Below are 20,690 nucleotides of genomic sequence, written 5' to 3'. Positions count from 1 at the left end.
TTTTTTTCTAGAAAATGCTATAAGTAAATATAAATTAAGGCAGTTGGTGGTATGGTGGAAAGAGTTCTTGACCCAGAATCAGGAAAACCTGAGTTCAAATCCAGCCTCATATACTAGCTATGTGACTGAGCAAGCCACTTCACCTTTGTCTCAGTTTCCTTATCTGTAAAATGAATATAAAAGCACCTATCCCATGGCTGTTGTGAGGACCAACTGAGATAATATGTGCAAGGCACTTAGTGCAGACTGTCACATACTAAGTGCTATATAAATGCTAGTTTATTATTATTATTATTTATTTTATTATTCTGCAGACAAAGTTTCATGAGGATGGTGACCCAGATTTCTACTGGGGAAACCTCTTTAGGCAATTTTTTTCTCTTTAAGTTCATATGGAATGAGGGAGATATAGGTTCAAAGTACCCCTGAGATAGAGAAACTAAGGAAATCTCCCATTCAGAGCCTCATTTCAGTAGTTATACTTTAAGATTAGCTCCTTGGGGAGGAGGAGGGGAGAAGGAAGCAACGAGATGGCAGAGTGGAGAGAATACTGGCCCTGGAGCCAGGAGAACCTAAGTTCAAATCTGTCACACTTACTAGCTGGGAAAGTCGCTTAACCCCAAATACCTTAAAAAAAATTAGCTTAGGACTCTCTGCTGCCAATTGTTCTAAAATAAGTGATGATAAGAGATGAACTTTAGTGTGTTGTCTTGTTGCTATTTTGAAGAAGAGTTAGAAAAAAGGCTCTTTTTTGCTTTTTAGGTGTGCAACATGAATAGGATGTAGATGTGTAGGATGAATAGGATACCTTTTCACTTTGGCTTTCACTTCATTTGTAAACACTGGATCAACCTAGGAGAAAGAAATAAAGTCTGAAAAACTCCACCCAGTGGATTGTCACATACAACTCTAAGTAAGGACAAAAGCAGACCTAAGGATGCAAGAAGATACAACTACTTTTTTTACATTCAAGCCAAAAGTGACTGGTGCTAAATATCCAGAAATCAGGCCAGAGATAGTTAAATTGAACAATAAATAAATAAAGTCCTTCCACTCAATCAGAAGTATCCTCCAAGGAGGAAGGACCATGTTAAAAGAGTATTCAGCCACAGTCAGAAGCAAATGAAACCTCAAAGCAGAGCAGAGTGCTTCAGCCAAACCAAAATATATGTCATGTTAATATAGAAATATGATTGGACATATATAACCTATATAAAATTGCTTGCAGTCTTGGGGAAAGGGGGAGGGAAGGCAAAAAAGGGACAAAAATTTGGAGTTCAAAATCTAACTAAAATGAATGTTGAAAACTACCTTTACATGCAGTTGAAAAAAAGAAAATACTATTAAGTGAATTAAATATTTAAGTAATTAAGCATTAAGAAAGTATTAGGCGAAAAAAACATACATGATATTATGAAAGGAGGACTAAATTTGGAATCAAGAGAACCTAGATTCAAAGTCAAAATCTGCATATTTAATCCTTGTATCATCATGGACAAGTTACTATACCTCTCTGGACCCGGTTTTCATCATCTGTAAAATCAGGAAGTTGAACTAGATGCCCTATAAATTGTCTTCTCATTCTAATTGATCCTAATTCTAATTCTATGAACTGTCAAGTTGATTTTTTTTTTATGTGAAATCACATGAAACTAAGTCAACACTACTAAAAAAGCATTTTGTCATTGAGCTAGAGCAAATGAATTTAGTTGGGTGGGTCAAATTACAACCCTCAGCAGTTCTAAGACAAGATTACCCCTGGGTTTTTTTTTTTAATGGTATGGTGGTGTTTTGAGTTTTTTTTTTTTTTAATTTTTCTATAATCAAGGTTTAAGAGCTATGCATAACTACACAGTTATGCTCAGTCTGTCAGGAAAGATAATGGGATCATCTAACTATAGACCAGAGATGTAGACTTCCAATATAGGCAAAATTCCAGAATGTATTCATAAAGTCTGGATACTTAAAAAAGGCCATTGCTCACAAAGAGCTTAATCAAGAACAGAACACAACATACCAAGAACAGATCGGCCCAGACTAACTTCATTTTTAATAAATACACTGACAGATCAGAAACACTTGGATTTACTTGGATTTTAACAAAGCATTTGATTAAAAAAAAATCTCATGATATTTTAGTGGAAAAGAAGGCAAGATGTGAATTAGAAACAATACGATTTTAGATGAACTTGGAAATGATTAAATGGCTATAGGCTAAAAGAATAACAGCTTTGTGTTTGTTATAAGGAGTGAACCAATCAAATTTCCCAGTGTTGGGCTATTCCTTGGCCCTGTACTATTTGATATTTTTATTATTGACTTGGATAAAAATATTGATGGCAGGTTTATAAAATTTGTAGGTGATACTGTTCAATTTCTGTGAAAGGCAGCACCATCTGCCCAGCCATACAGATTCATAACCTCAGAGGGAGAACCTATTCTTTATTCTTTCATCTTCCACATTTAACCAAATACCAAATCTAGACAATTCTACCTCCACAACATTTCTGCATATCCATCCCTTCTTCTTCACTCATACAATCACTCCCTCCTAGTTCAGATTTTCACTGGCTATCACCTGAATTATCCCAACACTTTCCTGATTGGTTTCCTGGCCTCATCCAAAAAGCACCTGAGAATTAGAGTGGACTGCATGCAACATCAGTGCAAGTCAACAATTTGATTCAAACTTAGGCTGCATTAAGAGAAACTAAATTCAGGAGTTAGGAAGCAATAGTCCTATTGAACTCTGCCCTGGTAAGAACACATCCAGACTAGTGCATTCTGGGTGCCAGTATCCATACGTAGGTGACCAGGAGCATGCTGAATTATGGATGCTTTGTTTTGTTTTGTTTTTTCCAATATTTTATTTTTCAATTACATTTAAAGATAAAGATGAATAAAAATATTCATTTTTGTACAATTTTGAGTTCCAAATTTTTTCTTCCTCCCTTCCTTACCTTCCTACTCTGATATATGTTACACAGATACAATGATTTTGAATAGATTTTCACATTTGTCATGTTGTGAATGAAAAATCAGACCATAGGGGGAAAACCTGAGAAAGGAAAAACAAGCAACAACAAGAAAAAAGGTGAGAACAGTATGCTTCCATCCATATTCAGTGTCTACAGTTCCCCTCTGGATTCGAATGGCATTTCCTATACCAAGTCCATTGGTATTGTCTTGGATCACCACATTGCTGAGAAGAGCTAAGTCTATCATAGTTGATTATCACATAATCTTACTATCACTGTGTACAATGTTCTTCTGGTTCTGCTCATTTCACTCAGCATAAGTTATGTAAGTTTTTTTCTAGGCTCCTCAAGTCAGCTTACTCATCATTTCTTACAGAACATAATATTCTATTACATTCATATACCACAACTTATTCAGCTATTCCCCAACTGATGGACATCCACTCAATTTCCAGTTTATTGTCACTATAAAAGAGCTGCTACAAACATTTTTGCATATATGGGAACTTTTCCCTCTTTTATGATCTCTTTGAGACACAGACCCAGTAATGACACTGCTGTATCAAAGGGCATGCAGTTTTATAATCATTTGGGCATGATTCCAAATTGCTTTACAGAATGACTAGATCAAGAAATATGGGTATTTAACCTAGAAAAGGGAAAACAGAAGAGCATGGTAAGAGGGAGAGGGAGACAGTAGTAATGTTCATGCTTTATAAAGGTTATCATATACAAAGACTGGCTTGGTCCCAGAAGGAAGAAGAAGGACCAATGTGAGGAAATTGCAAAGAGGCAAATTTGGGTTTGATATAAGGAAATTTTTCCTAATAATAAGAATTGTCTCAAAAAAGAACAGCTGTCTTGGGAAGTAGTGGGTTCTCCCTCACTCCAAATCTTCAAGCAATACTGGATGACCACATGACAGACTGAGGACAATTTTTCCAGCCCCAAAACTGGTTAGACTAATGACTCCCAAAGTCTCTTCTAAACCTAAAACCTGGTGAATCTGAGACTCACAATTTCAAATTTTTCTTCCATTACATATCCAAGGATCAAAAGCTTAAGCATGTTTTCAGAAAGATTTATTACAATAACCACTTCTCATTCTCCAGAATGATTCATACAACAGTGTATTCCAAAACTGTCAAATTTAGAGCATTCAATTCCCTACCTTCCAAAAGCTTACAGTCTTATAAGAGAGATAAAGCCATGTGAATAGAATCTAATTAAAGATGAGTTACCTGAATTCTATTACAGAAGAGTTTCTGGAAAGTAATAAGACTAAGATTACTGTAGCAAATGGAATTTTATCTAAATCCACAAGTATGTGAGAGCTTAGTGTCAAATATGCTTAGCTAGTTTAATAACTGCTATCATCACTCTTGTGAACTCTCCAAAGCTTAGTAATAAAGATATTCCTTAATACTTGAAGGCAATTTCTTTTTAAATAAGGGCCTGTCACTTTTCTCCCATTTCAACCATATCATAAATACAATCTATCAATTCTTTTAATACTTTAGAATGTCACTAAAATTTTATTTGCTAAAGAGTCAAATTTAGCATTGGGTAGATCTATTCCCTGCATGTAGAATAAGTTTACTTACTAGAAGTAGAGAGAACTTAATTAAAAGATCTTTTCAACTGCAACAAAAGTTTCAGAGCATGAGCCTCCAAGGCAGATTACTAGCATCATTTAGCACATCTGACTCATCTAAATATATCTAACTTTTCAGCATCATCATAGAAGTATCTGCTTTTTCACCAATAAATTTACTGCTTTTCCAGTGCTATCAACAATGAGTACAATTAAAAACAAAGTTGAAGGCAAAAATCTGTAAATTGATGGAAGCTAAGGAAAAAATGCCAGTTTTGTTGTGATGGAGGAGGGTGAGAATGAATACCTTTGGTTAATATTCTATTCCCAGCACCATCTTTATTTTTATAAATGATGAGCTAGTAACACAATCCGATTAAAATTGACTCTCATTGACACATTGTATATATAAGGAGTGTATAAATAAATATACAAATAAAGTAGTTGCAAAAGAAAGGATGGTAGTCCAGGAGAATAATTGTCAAACAAAAAAGGCTGTTACGCATTCCAAATATTTCATTTCACAGATTATCCCTGTGTAGAGGATATTTGGTTATTGTTGTTGTTGTTTGCTGTTTGTTTTTTTGTTTTTTTTTAACTTGTGAATTTTCAGACAACTTTAGTGATGGGGCAGTTTTATGTTTTTTGGTATTTTTTTCTGCTTTTACCCTTGGGAAGCTGGTAAAGCAGTGTATTCTCATCCGTATCACTCTAGTGATTAAATCATTTTGGAGTCATAAGACATGATAAGGTTACGTTCTGAGGCATTTCAAAGGCTCTTCTAGAAACTTTTCTCATATGTCTTTTAAGCCTAAAAACGGTTATGAAATAGTTCTGCCAAATTTACATAACAGTAGGTTCATGAAAACTATGAAAAACCTACTTATCTGTTGCTATGCCATAAGCCAGAGAACTTATTTTGTCCAATAATGTTTCCCAGCTTTCTCTCTCTGGAATTGAAGGCTTTCATCTTCCCCAACCTCAAATACAAATGGATTGGTATTCAATTTGTCAGTCACCACCTCTCCATACACATTCTCTCTCCCTCCTCCTGAACTTGTGGCATTCTTCACCTATTGCCTCCATTTTATATCCTTCTCTCCCCATTTTACTTTAAAGCTGCTGCTGTCCTAAACACTGAGTAACACCTTAACATCCAGCACAGAACCCTACCCCAGAACAGGCACTAGGTAAACATTTGGTGATGGAGTAAATACAAGATATTTACCTATCTAACCAATTAGGGCAGCCTTCCAAAGTTTACTATAAGATTGATCCATTGGATCAATGGATGTCAGCTTAGAAGAGATAGCATTCTAAATAATAAGGGATTCTGTGGAATATTTTTATGATTTTTCCTATTAATATTCATATTTCACAGTACTGCCTCATAAATGCTATTATAGTGAGTCAATCAGTCATTCAGTGAGCATTTATGGAGAACTTACTATGTGCTAGGTATTTAGGCAGATACAAAGAAAGGCAAAAACAGTTTTTGTGTTCATATCCTTATAAGGGAGATGTGAAAATAAATAGGTACATGCAAGATTTGTACAAAATAGATAAAAAGTAAACCCTGATCTTAAATTTAGAAAATAACAGAGAAAGACTTCAAACTCATATTCCACTCCTCTGATTAAAACAAACCTTTTTCTTTTTTTTTAACTACATCTTGTATTGTTTCTTTATCCTTTTTGACTTCTCTGCCTGATCTCTATGTCCTCAATTCCTTCAAAATTACTACTTCATTTCCTGATTCTCTCTGTAGAAAGCAGTAGGCTGAGACTCAGGCATGTAAAATCCAAAGTCACTTGAAGTCAGCCATCGTCTCTGTCTGTGTCTGTCTGTCTCTCTTTGTATCTGTATCTCTCTCTCTCTCTCTCTCTCTCTCTCTCTCTCTCTCTCTCTCTCTCTCTCTCTCTCTTTCTCTCTCTTCCTTCCTTCCTTTCCCATGAGGCAACTGGAGTCACACAGCCAGTAAGTGTTAATTCTCTGAGGCCACATTTGAACTCAGATTCTCCTGATTCCAAGACCAGTGAATTATCCATTGAGCCATCTAGCATTGTTTTCTAGATTTACTCCAATCTTTTCTCCACCTTCTAGGTCCCCAGACGAGTCAGAAAACATACAGGTGATAATGCTGGGAAATTTACCAAAATTCTGTTCTGAGGGAATAGCTGCATGATACATCAATGGATATATGAATGACACAATGGACACAACTAGAAGGAGCACATCAGGCTACAGAGCATATTTAAGCTTGATAAGAGAAGGGGGGAAAAACACTAACAACAGAGCTGCTTATCATGGCCTAAGACATAAACTATCAAGTTCCCCATCACTGAAATTTTTCCAAAAAATATTGGATGACCATTTTTGGGGCATGTTGTGAAAGGTATCCCATTTGGGTTAGAATGGACAAGAGTCCCTTCAGATCCTTTCCAGCACTGAAAATCAGAATTCCAATTAAGTTTACTCTTATTTTCCCATTTCTGTTTTATATACATGAACTAGATTATATTCTTAATTTTTAAAAGTGCCTTTCAAATAAATTAATCTTACATATATATGGATGTATACACTTAAGTTTAAGAAGATGGTTCCTCCAATTACACAAATATGTATTGAGCAAATACAGTGTATAAAACTGTTTTAATTTCCTGGAAACATTAAGATGTTGCCTGATCTATTCCTTTGTTTGCTAAGATTATTTATTCTGAATTTCTGTTTTTGTGATTTTGTTTTTGTACAATTCATTCAAGAACAAGTGAGACAGATCTTAAAAGATCAATGGAACATTTTATATCTTAACTATAGGATAAATGCAATTTCTAAGAGTAAAAACTTGCTTTATTCCATTTACCTTCTATTCAAGATTATTTTTCAACTCTTTTGGTGTAGTGGATTTGAACAAAAAGAAAAAAAATCAAAATGAGGGGCAGGCACTTTGACTTAATGAAAACACATGATGACATTTTAAAAGGCAATAGAACTGTAAACCAAAAAAAATCCTTATTTCCTCCTTGGGTATGTATTTTCTAATAAAAGAAAAAAAGCTTATGTTTTCAGAATTAAAAAATGTTCAAATAAGTTGAAAGATTTTCCTGCTTTATACTTCCACACTGTACTATTTATTATGGAACCTTAAAAAATATTTAAATTCATGATTTCCCTCTAAGCAGAAGCAATACAGGAATATAAATGTCTAAATTAAGAGCAAAAAGAGCTTCAGAAAGAAGGAAGGAAGGAAGGAAGGAAGGAAGGAAGGAAGGAAGGAAGGAAGGAAGGAAGGAAGGAAGGAAGGAAGGAAGGAAGGAAGGAAAGAAGGAAGGAAGGAAGGAAGGAAGGAAGGAAGGAAGGAAGGAAGGAAGGAAGGAAGGGAAGCAAGGAAGGAAAGAAGGAAGGAAGGAAAGAAAGAAGAAGATAGAAAAAGAGAAAAAGGAGAGAGAAAGGGGGGGGAGAGAGAGAGACAGAGAGAGAGAGACAGAGACAGAGACACAGAGAGAGACAGAGACAGAGACACAGAGACAGAGACAGAGAGAGAAAGAGAGAGAAAGAGAGAGAGAGAGAGAGAGAGAGAGAGAGAGAGAGAGAGAGAGAGAGAGAGAGAGAGAGAGAATTATATTGATTTCTCTTTTGAATATTCTAAAATAAATGGTTTGTGCTCTAAATAGGGTCAATATATAAAGCAGAACCACAGTTTACTCTGCTGGAAACCACAACAAGTATCAAAGTTAAGACTCACACCATACAAAGAGTGGATGAGGCAAGGGCTGTACATGAAGACAAAGGATGTCAGCTCTGCTACTTAGTATCTCTGCTTTTAGACAACTCTCTTTAGATCTCTGACCTGTTTCCAATTCTAAAGTGAAGCAGATAAGAGTGAGATGGCATGCTAAGCTTCCTTCCAGCTCTAACATTTTCTAACATTTTATGAGTCCATGCAAGTTAAAAAATAGCCAAACGTCCCCTTTTTAAACTTAGTGAGTCACTGCCTGGTCCTTTGGGCAAGGCACTGAAGTAATGCTAGGAGAAGTGATGAGAAGGCAGACATAAAACAGAGAAGGGGGCCTCAGAACCCTGGCCCTCAAGCAGGGTGAGAACATTTCCCCTTCCAACAAAACTGAGGTCGAGGAGGATACTCTGGAAGAGGGATAGCTCCAAAGAGCTACCAGTGGATTATGGACATCAGTAGAATGGACTTTCTACCTCCCATCTCTTTATTTTCAGACCTAAAAAGGAATCTACATTTGAAATGGGAGCCCCTGTACAACATCCCAGATAAATGGTCTTTTGTGTAACGATCTTAAGGGAGAGAAAACCAACTATTTTGTGAGACAGCCCCAGTGACTCGGTGTCACATCTAATCACTTCCTAATAGGAAGTTTTCCCTTATGTCAAGCTTGAATTTGCATCTTTGAAACTACTACTTACGATTCCTAGTTTTGTCTGCTACAATCAAGCAGATTGTAATCTCTCTTCTGGCCTTCAAAATACTGAAGATGATTATCATGACCTCCCTACAGCTTTTCTTCTGTAGGCTAAACCTGTCCAGTTCCTTCAAATGACTTCAAAAGGGCAAGAATGTGAGATTCTGCACTTCCCTGGCTGCCCTCCTCTGAAAGCTCTCCAGCTTACTAATGCCCTTTTTAAACTACAATACTCCATATGGGGTCTGAGAGTATAGCAGGCCCATTACTTCATCACCTACTCATTTCTAGATGGTATCTTCTCTTTATGCAGATTAAGGTACTTTGGCTGTTATTCATAATAGTCTTGGAGATCACGTGAGCCTCCAGATCTTTTTCCGACAAACTGCTATAGAATCGTGAGTGTCTACGCTTTGCATTTATAAGACTGATTTTTAAATCCAAATGTCAGAATTTAGCTTTTTCCCTATTAAACATTATTTTATTCAACTGGGCTTGATATTCAAGACTGTCAAGAACTTTTTGAATCCTTACTCTGTCATTCAAAGTCTTAGCAAATGAAATGTTGATAAGCATACTATCTATGACTTTATCTGAGTCATTAATTTAAAAATAATAATAATGATCATTTTGATGATGATGATAAGCACAAGGCCAAATACCAGCACTGGAGCACTCCATTGAAGACCTGGCTTCCCAGCTGACACTGAATTATTAAAAACAACTCTTTTGGTTCAATCATTCAACTTTCCAGCTTCTTGAACAATTGTCTTTCTCACATACCAACAACATTTCATCAAATGCTTTGCTAAAATCTGGATAAATTATATCTGATGCTTTGTCCTGACTTGGCAATCTTATAATTCTGTCAAAAAGAAAAAAAAAAGAAGATAAGTCTGCTATGGCCTATCCTCAATAAAGTCGCCACGCTATCTCTCCATGATCAATGCTTCCATTTCTAGAAATTCACTAATCATATCTCTAATAGTACATACTAAAATCTTCACATGCCCTGAGTCTCATTTCATTTAATCACCTCAACCATAACAGATTTGGAGATAGCCTGGGCAAGAACAGAACAGACCCCACACTGACTTTCTATTACAACTTACCATTTTGCTTTAGCTCACTTTCTGGTTTTCATCACTCTTTTCACAAATTGAGACTAAGAAAATGTTTGAAAGGTCATAGAAAAGCATCTGCAGCTCTCTGAAGAAAGATGCTACATAAGATGAAACTATAAATTAAAAGAATTGAACAAATCTCCAAAACATATTGTCGGGCTTTGCCATTTCCTAAGTGTTGCTGTATGAATAAAGCAGCCATCCCTACAAGAGAACTGTGATTTGAACATATCTCCCTAAACTGAGGAGTATTTCCAGACATACAATCCTTGGCACAGATTAGAACAGGCAAAGAGCAGAAGCAGAAGGAAATAATAAAGGACCATCTTCAAGAAAACCCTGGGCATGTGACAGACACTGAAATCAGTATTTCATGGCAAAAAATCACTGCTTCTTGGCAGAGATTTATGACAAGGAAGAAATATAGAGAGCATCCAACCATTAGAGCTATCCAAATTTAGAATCTGCTATTTGGGGGCAGGGAAATATATCTAATTAGGGGAAGGGAGAAGGGAAAAAGAATTCCCATAATACCTACTACATATTGCCAATACACTAAGGGCTTTTTACAAATATCTCATTTGATCCTCACAGTAGTCCGGGAGATGGGTGCTATTATTATCCTCATTTTACAGATGAGGAAACTGAGACAAACAGGCTTAAGCAACTCACCCAGGGTAACACAAGTAATAAGTGTCTGAGGCTGGATCTGAACTCAGGTTTTTATGACTCTGGGCTCAACATTTTATCCACTGTGCTACCAGCTGCTTCAAAAACTTCAAGCATAGGTAATCTCTGAGAATGGTATAGACTAGTGGTCCTCAAACTTTTTAAATAGGGGCCAATTCACTGTCCCTCAGACTGTGGGAGGGTGGGACTATAGTAAAAACAAAAGCTCACACTCTGTCCCTGCCCCTCAGCCCATTTGCCATAACCAGGTGGGCCGCATAATCATCCTCAGCGGGCAGCATCTGGCCTGCAGTTTGAGAACCCCTGGTATAGACAGAATTCTTCAAGGACAGAGTAGATATGATCTTAGTCCCCTTTTGGTTCTGAGATTTGATGTTTAAAACTACCATGTTACAAAAGCTACCTATTAAAAGAACAAAGGGACATTTCAACAAATGAATCCAACATCATCAAGATTAACTCTAAGGTTAAAAAGGCATTAATCTTTCTTTTTCAGATAGTATTCACCTCTGTCATTAGTCATTAGCTACTAGAATGAAATTAATTTCTGAAAAGATTCAAGGTTATCAACTTTCAAGTATCTGCAGTAGATCTTTACATTATTCTTCTTATTTAAAAAAAAAATGGCAAAGTTAATTAATGTCAATAAAACCTATCTAAGCATTCATTCATTCAAAAAGCCTGTATTGTCATTGATGGGTAGACCAGTCAAACTGGTCCATTCTTTAGATCTGTAAAAATCACTGGCAGAGATTTGACAGGAATGAAACAGAGAGAGCACCCAACCATTAGAACTATCTATATATGGAATTTGCTATAAGGGGAGAGTCTGATTACAGCAAAGGAAAGAGAAAGGAGGAGGAAAGGGAAAGGAGAAGGAAATATACAATTATATGGCATATTCTACATACCAGGTATTGTACTGGCTGTGCAGGTGACTAATGGTCACCTGAATGAATCATACATCCGTCTGACTCTTTACCTTTGCTCATCAGTCCCCTATGCTCTCAATCTTTTTACCTTTAAAGTTCTACCCATTCTTTAAAGTCTAGTTTAAATACCACCTCCTACCTAGAGGAAGATGTTCCTGATTCCCCAGATTACTAATGTCCTTTCTCAAAACCCACATAACCACTTTGTTTCACAACTCTTTAATGCTTTCATCATCTAATGATGAACATAAGTATTATTCTATGTCTAGTATTTTATTCGCTTCCCAAGCTTCATGAGAAGAATAATAGCTTACTTAAATCATATTTAAATCTGGAAAGCTAATTGAAAAAGTGAATAGAATACTGAATCTGGAGTCAGGAAAACTTGAATTCAAATCTGCCCATAGATATTTATTAGTTGTGTAACTAGGCAAGTTTCCCTCAGTTTCTCTCATCCATAAAATAGAGATGATAAAAGCACCTACCTTACAGGGTTGCTATGGAATAAAATGGGATAATATTTGCAAAGTTCTTAGCAGTGCCTGACATAAAATAGGTGCTAAAAAATATTTATTCTTAGTACTACTATATTATTAACTGCTGCCAGCTCTTAGCGCAAGCTTTATACATAATGAAGTTTTTTATATGTTTGTTGAATGAACCAAGCGTGAAAGCTATCAGAAAAATCAGAATCAATAAATACTTATTAAGTGCACCCTACATACAAAATCAGGACAGCTAGGTGCCACAATGTATATTTTGGCAGGCCTAGAGTCAGGAGGATCATTTTCCTGAGTTCAAATCCTACCTCAGACACCTATTATCTATGTGACTTTTGGAAAGTTACTTAACCCTTTTTGCCTTAACTTCCTCATCTGTAAAAGGTGTGGAAAAAATAGCAAACCAATCCAGTATCTTTGCCAAGTCAAGCTTAAATGGGGTCACAAGTCAGACCTGAATGAAAATGATTGCACAACAATTATAAAATACAAGATCCTCCACCAAAGTTCTTTAATGCCTCGCCAAAGGTGGGAGGAGAATGATTAGATTCTCAAAGGCTACATCAGTCATGTATGTGCCCTAGAAGGTGATACCATTCACTCAACAAAAAGCATTTCTTAAAAACCTACTACATGTAAAGAACCATACTGGACCAAGCTGAACAGGTTTCAACAATGAATAAGTGTCTACTCTTAAGAAGTACACATTTTAAAGAAAGACAACACATAAAAATATAGGTACATCCAAAACTTGTACAAGGAAAACTCGAGGATAAGGAAAGACACTAATTGCCATGGAATCAAGAAAAGCCTCATGCAGAATGTGTCATGGAGATGTGCCATAAAGGAATCTAAGGCTTCCCAAAGTGAAAAGTGAGGAAAGATAGCTTTCTGGGCATGAAGGAAACACAAAGGCACAAAGATGGAAGATTAAGTGTCATTTTTGAAGAATAGTGAGAAGGCCAAGTGTGAAAGGAAATAATGTGTAATAAGACAGGAAAGTTAATATGGGACCAGATTAGGAAGAGTCTTAAATGCCTAAAGAGTTGATATTTGATCTTAAGAGCAATAGGGAGCCATTGGAGTGGATTGAGTAGGGAGGGAAGGATGGTCAGTTTTCCACCTTAGGAAAATTACTTTGGGGAATGTGTAGCAAATGAAATGGAGTAGATACAGACTTAAGAGGGACTAATTAAAAGCTGAAAGGTGATGAAGGTTGGAAGTAACCTGGAGTTCTATAAGTGAAGAAAAGGTAATAAAAGTGAAAAATGTTGTGAAGTTAGAAACAATAAGATCTGGTAATTTACTGGATATGCAAGGTGAGAAAAAATGAGTTTTAGAAAGTAAGGTTCATTCACTATACAGCCAATAATGAATTCTTTTGGATATAGCCCTTCATTGGTATTCATCACTTATTTTCGAAGAGGACCAATGACATTATGAATGAATGATGTCTTAATTTGTGAATGAAAGGGATTTAAGTGAGGTACACAAATCATGAGCCTTATTCTGTCTTCCAGAGTCATTCAAGTCCAACAACACAAAATTCAGAATGACTGGGTTCTGGGCCATGATGCAGTGAATGAACTCGTCATCTTCCATTCTCTTCCAAGCTCTAAGCAGTCCACCATTATGGTCACTGGAACAAATTGTTCTCATCTGTTTATTCCACCAAGATAACTCATGCTTTGGGTAGACATCCTCTAACTCACCAACAGCTTTAAAACCTGTCAGCTACCCTCAATCTGGTTTAGCTTATCTGCTGAGACAGGTGACCAGGATGTGGCCACTGCACATGCTACAGCTTCACAAAGCCAAAGGTAAGAGTTGTGTAACAGCTAAACTGCAAAGGTAGACTAAAAGCCCATATGAAGCTAAGGAGGACACTGTTCATTAATAACACTTAGCCATTGCAGTATTGTACTGAAAGGTGTCCTTATTGACCTAAAAGAGGTATTACAACTCCAGAAGTATATAATTACACTCAGACAATGTAATCATCCATTGTAACCACCAAAAAAGCAGGCTAAAAAAGGCTGTACTGTAATTTTTCATTTGTGTTTAAAAAGAACTCATGGCAAATGTCAGATATAATTGCAATCTTCAAGATGTTTAATTTATTATAAGAGAAATTTGGTTAAAAGTATGAATTTTAATGTGATCATAAGATTTGACCTCTCAACTACTTCCTATAAATCTAAAGCAAATTTTCAGCATAATAACCCAGCATAAGTAGTAAATATTCAAAATTAAATGTGAAATTGTTTCATTCCCTTTTTTATTCTATAGTCAAGTGATATTAAGTGGAATCCTTGTCTCTGAAAATTAATGGTAACGCTCTGGCCCCTGGGGACAACTCCACTCCTGAGGCAATCTCAATAATTGATGAGTTGCTGCCTAAAACTCTATATCCTAAGAAATCTCGGTCACAGCTGCCCAGTCCTCTTCCAGTTTCATCTCCTCACCAGCTGCCTGTTCCCCTCTAGGTGATTCCACTCTACTCCTACCTTCCTTCCCCCCCATCCCCAGCTCTCCTTTATGCTTTATCTTCCCCTAATAGAATGGAAGCTTCTTGAGAACAGTGACCACATTGTTTTCTCACTTTTTAATTAATAGAGCATAAAACTACCCAGCAGATACAGAACAGGGACCACATTATTTTCTCACTTTTAAATCCATAGAACATAATAATACTACCCAGCAGATAGCCATAAGTACTTTCATCTATCTTATTAGAATTAAGATATTGTTGAGAAGTGTCTGAATTACATGATAAATGTTTATATGATGCAGCTCTATAAAACAATTCTGAAATTGCTTTCTATTTTAATTTTGAAAGCTGAAAAGGAATCCTAAAATTTCAACAAATCTGTAACATCAAATCATAGTCTGAAAGGAATTACAGACTTGTCTAATGTTTCCTTGATTCATTAACCCTTTGATAGCATCTCCCACAATACATCTGAGGACTTCCCCCCAGAGAGTTTCCAAAGATGTCCAATCTACTTTTGGAGACCTCTCATTATGGGAGTTTCTCCTTTCATTGCATCTAATATTGTTCTTCCACAAAGCAGAGTGGCTCCTACTTCCTCCTGTTAAGGTCAAGCAAAATAACTTTCATCACTCTCCCACAGAACAACCTTGTAAATAATTGAAGAATTCCACAGCAACAAGTAGCAACACCATAAATAATATTAAACAATATGGGACCTTAAAGTTGGCAAAACATTTCACAATCATGGAATTATTTGATTCTCATAACAACCCTAAGAGGTAAGTTCTATAGATATCATTATTCCCACTCTACAGATGAGTAAACTGAGACTGGATACATGGAGTGCCTTTCCCATGACCATACAACTCATATAATTTGCAGAAGTAAATTTTAACCTAAGTCTTTCTATCTCCAAATGTATCATTCTATATACTATATCACAATATGGAGGGTCCCAAACTATGTAGTTTATTTGCTATTGCTCAATTTTCATCTATTTTCAAAATGCAAGTTAGTCTTCTTAGAACACAAGATAAAGCAGATTTGAAAAATGTCCTTTCAATTTTCTTGTTCTTAAGGAAAATGAATTCCTTAACACAAACATATACACAAAAAAGGTTTCAGTGTATAAATATAGAAGAAAAGGGATCTGGAGGAGAGGGAAAATTTGTCCTATTGATTTAGAGCTGAAAGGGCTTTTATTGGCCATCTGACACCCCAGAAATGAGGAAATTAGGATGCAGAAAACTGGAGTCATCTGCCCAAAGACAGAGATAGTAAGGACCAAAGCTAAGATTCAAACCTAGGCTCACTGAGTCCTTATCCAGTTCCTTTTCACACTCCCACATAGTTGTGTTATGTAGAAAACAAAAGTAGAAGGACTACCAGACTTGGGATAAAATGCTAGATAAAGTACTTTCTAAACTGGAGAAAACTGAACTCTCTGAAGAGGAAGAAGCTATGAATCCAAAGCTGTTGTCAAGTGTTTATCCATCAGAGTCTCTGGAAGAAGAAATAAGTGGCAGTCATTGCGACTTCCTATTGTGGGGATACTGAGGTAGCTAATTTGTCGACTGTAGAAAGGCCTACAGTCTCCCAGCACCATTTATCCACAGCATGACAGAGAGCTTCCCAAGACCTGTTAAATTAGATGATGACTAAGTACTTCTGGTTATTCATGTGGGTATAACTGATATTGCCGGAGGGATTCTATAAAGCAATTCACAAACCTCCCTGGCTTCCTTCAAGTCCCAACAAAACTTCACCTTCTAAAGAAAGCCTCTCCCAACCCTTCTTAACTCTAGTGTCTTCTCTTCATTGATCATTTCCAATTTATCCTGTATAGATTTGTTTGTATGTATGTTTACATGTTGTCTCTCCTGGAGGGCAAGAATTATCTTTTACCTCTTTTTATATCTCCAGTATTTAGAATGGCAGCTAGCCCATAGCAGCTATTTAATTTCTTTTTTTTTTTCAATTTTCAATAGTATTTTATTTTTCTAAATACATGTAAAGATGGTTTTCAACATTCATTTTTTAAGACTTTGTGTTCTAAAGTGTTCTCATTTCCTCCCTTCTCTCAACCCTCCCTAAGACAGTGAGTAATCTGATATAAATTCAATATTTGCAATATATAAATTCAATATTTGCAATTCTTTTAAACACATTTCCATATTTGGCATGTTATGGAAGAAAAATCAGACCCAAAGGAAAAAAAAACAACATGAAAAAGAAACCACAATTTAAAAAATTACATTTTGATCCATATTCAGGCTCCATAGTTCTTTCTCTGAATGCAGAGGCAATAATATACTTTCTTTAAAACAAACAAACAAAAGAACAGGATATGGTTTTCAGAAAACTCTGGAAAGAAGTGATTTGATACAAAGTAAAGAGCAATGTAAAGCAGGGGTTCTCAAACTACAGCCAGCGGACCAGATGTGGCTGCTGAGGACCTTTATGTGGCCCGCCAGGTTATGGCAAATGGGCTGAGGGGCGGAGACAGAGTGTGAGCTTTTATTTTTACTATAGTCTGACCCTCCCACAGTTTGAGGGACAGTGAACTGGCCCCTATTTAAAAAGTTTGAGGACCACTGGTATAAGGAGTACAGTAACAGAAATACTGTAGGATGATCAACTGTGAATGACTTATTTTCAACAATTCTATAATCCAAGACAATTCTAAAGAACTCATGATGAAAAGTGCTATCCACCTCCCGAGAATGATGACCTGATGACATCCAAATGAATCAAAACATACTGTATTCTTTTTCACTTTTTATTTTTTCTTGGGGTTGGTTTGTCTTTATTTTCTTTCACACCATGACTAAGATGGAAATATGTTTTGCATGACTGCACATATTATAATCTTTATCAAATTACTTGCCTTTTTCAATGATGAGAGAGGGTGTGGAGATTTAAGAACTCAACATTGTTTTTTTTTAAAAATTAAAATTTGTTTTTACATGTAATTAGAAACATAAAATATTAAAATTTAGGGGGCAGCTAGGTGGCACAGTGGATAGAGCACCAGCCCTGAAGTCAGGAGGTCCTGAGTTCAAATATGGTCTCAGACTCTTAACAATTCCTAGCTGTGTGACCCTGAGCAAGTCATTTAATCCCAATTGCCTCAGCAAAAAAAAAAAAAAAAGAAAGAAAAGAAAAATTTTTAAAAGGATATGAGGATATGTGAAAAGGAGTAAAGTAGCATAACAAGAAATCAGGTGAACAACATTTATAGTGTTTGCTGTTTATCAAGTAACATATTTAGATTTTATAAAAGAAGCATATCATTTACAGTATATCTTATAATTTCTTACTTTTTTTCCATTTGCAACCCCTTTATGTCACCTCAGGTATATAGATGTACAAAATAAGTATACAAATCAAACATTTACTGATAAAAACCGTAACTTCTTGATCTCCTCACATTCAGTTATGAGAACCCATATAAGGTCACAAATCACAGTTTAAACTGTTGAGCTTTACAACATGTCTGAATAAAGAAAAAGTACAAAATAAACACGAAGTAGTTGGGGAGAGAGGATGGGAGGTCAGGGAAAGCTTTATGTAGGAGGTGGTGTTTAAGCTGTGCGTTGAAGGAAGAGAGAAACTGAATTCCAGCCACAGGAGACTGCAATTATAATGAAATAGAAATGGCAGATAAAACACCCTTTGTAGGAGGAAGAAAGCAAGAGCCAGGTTGGCATTATTATGAAATGTGGAAAAGGAGTGAAGTAAAATGAAACTGGAAAGATAGATTGGTCCAAGTCATGAAATCTTCCAAAAGCCAAACTGAGAGTTGATATTTTATCCTAGAGGTAATCAATAGCGACTGGGATTTTACTGAGTAAAAGGGATCTGAACTTTAATAAAATCATTTTGGAAGCTGTGGACAAGATGGATTTAGGGCTAGAGGTAGATAGGCAATTAGGAGATCTACTGTGGGGTCATGAGGGAAAGAACCTGGGAGGAGAAAAGGGGCTTTAAGAATTGAGAAGCAGTCAATAAGAAAAGTCATGAATGTAGAAAGAGCAACATGGAAGCTAAGGGGCACAAGAACTTGCCCAAGAGATGGATGAATCTGTGAAATATAGACTTCCCTGAAAATTTTAATCCCACCTGAACACCCTCATCTTAGTATCTAAAGAAATATGTGTAAAGTCTCCAGATATAACATACCACCTTTCTATGAACTACTTCCTACTCCCTTTCAAGTTAGATTAGATTTATATCTTGTATTACGTCACCTTGTCTATGAGTTTGATCCTTTGAATAGGCCCCATAAAGGCAGAGACCATTAGCATTGCCCAAACTTTAGAAAAGCATTCTGCACATCAAAAACAATGACCAGATAAATGTTTGTTTTTATAACTCTTCTTCGTTTTCCTAACATGCGAGGTAAGAAGAGAAGATGATTTGCTCTAAATTGGCAAATTTCCCTAATATATGGAACAGTTTTTCTCTTGAACAACAATCAATATTCCTGTTCCAGTTTGCTGTAGTCAAACCTATTACTTGGTCATTTAAAGTACATTAGATCCAGGTCCTGTGATTAGTACAAATAATGAATCCACTGAAGTGGTCACCTGCATTTGAATTAGCACTCTCTGATGCTAGCACTTTGTGAAATATAGTCACTGAACATATGCGTATATTGGATTTATGTATATTTTTACCATGTTTAACATTTATTGGATTACTTGCCATCTAGGAGAGGGGGAGAACGAAGGGAAGGAAATTGGACCACAAAGTTTTGCAAGGGTCAAAGGTGAAAAATTATGCTTGCATGTTTTGAAAATAAAAAGCTGCAATTTTAAAAAAATTAAATAAAAATTCCTTGCCTTCTCAGTGATGTGTATAAGGGAAGAGAGGGTAGGAATTTGCAACCCAATTTTAAAAATGAATGCTAAAATCAATTCTACATATAATTGGGGGGAAATAAAATATTAAATAATAGTTGTCATATGTTAATATATTAAATAATAATATGTCAACTAAGTTAAAAAAAAAAAAAAAAGAAATATGGTCATTGATTCCAGTCCAATGGAAATATGCTGTTCTAATTTGAACAATATTACCCCATTCAATGGATTCATTATTTGCCTTAATCACAATTTTGCAATAATTATGAGTTATCATAAGGGTAATCTACAAGTCTTAACATTTATTCGGTAGATAAGGCCTTTCAGTTTCCTAATTCAACCAGTAAGATTCTAGAATGTCTTAGATTGTAGTTGTTATTATTATTTTTTTTAAAGTTGCACAGTTCTCCAACTGTGTGGCAATGTGAAAGGGAACCCAATTAGGAGTCAATAAGATTGGATTCAAATCTTGGCTCTGCCACTTACTATCTGTGTCCTTGGCCAAATGATTCTACTTTTCTGGGTGCCAGTTTCCTCATCTGTAAAATGGGATAGGGAGGTCAGTTATGCTGACCACTAAGGGTTCTTACAACTCTACATCTATGATCCTTTGACATGATTTGACATGACATGATTGGTCAAACTTTCCCTCTCTTCATCAGATCCTTAACTGTGTGTGGTGTGTGTGTGTTTGGTTTAAGCAATTCATTTTCCCTAATAAGAAGGAAAGTGTAGAGGTAATCTTCAAACTCCTTTTAATCTCTCTTATAGAAAAACAAGCCTGTATTTTGCTCTATACCTTCAGATCTTTTCATGGATAACAATGAAGCATGCAGTCTGGTATTGGGGGATTCACCCAGTCTTGCTGCATGATCAATCCCCTGCCTTATCCATTCTCTGATATTCTCAACACCTTTGCTCTTGTGTAATCGTTCTTTAAGCTTTCTATCTCTCCCAGTGTCTAGGGTACAATGGGGTAGATGCTGAAAGGGAGACAAAGATTAAATCAGACACAGTTCATAACTAATGAACACGTACAAATAACTGTAATACAAAATCTCTCAAGCTAAGTACATAACAGAG

The 20,690-nt window shown here is 36.0% G+C and overlaps 1 protein-coding gene across 2 annotated transcripts in view; it reads right to left on the bottom strand.

Moving 5' to 3' along the window:
- GLT1D1 (glycosyltransferase 1 domain containing 1) overlaps positions 1-20,690 on the bottom strand; it is a 105,371-nt gene that overhangs the window by 28,838 nt on the left and 55,843 nt on the right. For both annotated transcript variants that reach the window (XM_074299447.1, XM_074299455.1), the window contains exon 9: positions 809-852. In XM_074299447.1, coding sequence (XP_074155548.1) covers positions 809-852 — 44 coding nt within the window. The remainder of the gene's footprint in view (positions 1-808; positions 853-20,690) is intronic.

Source organism: Sminthopsis crassicaudata, chromosome 1 (genome assembly GCF_048593235.1).
Source record: "Sminthopsis crassicaudata isolate SCR6 chromosome 1, ASM4859323v1, whole genome shotgun sequence".
Lineage (NCBI taxonomy): Eukaryota > Metazoa > Chordata > Mammalia > Dasyuromorphia > Dasyuridae > Sminthopsis > Sminthopsis crassicaudata.
The sequence above is the reverse complement of the archived record's forward strand: the minus strand, read 5'-3'. Positions and strand labels throughout refer to the sequence as shown.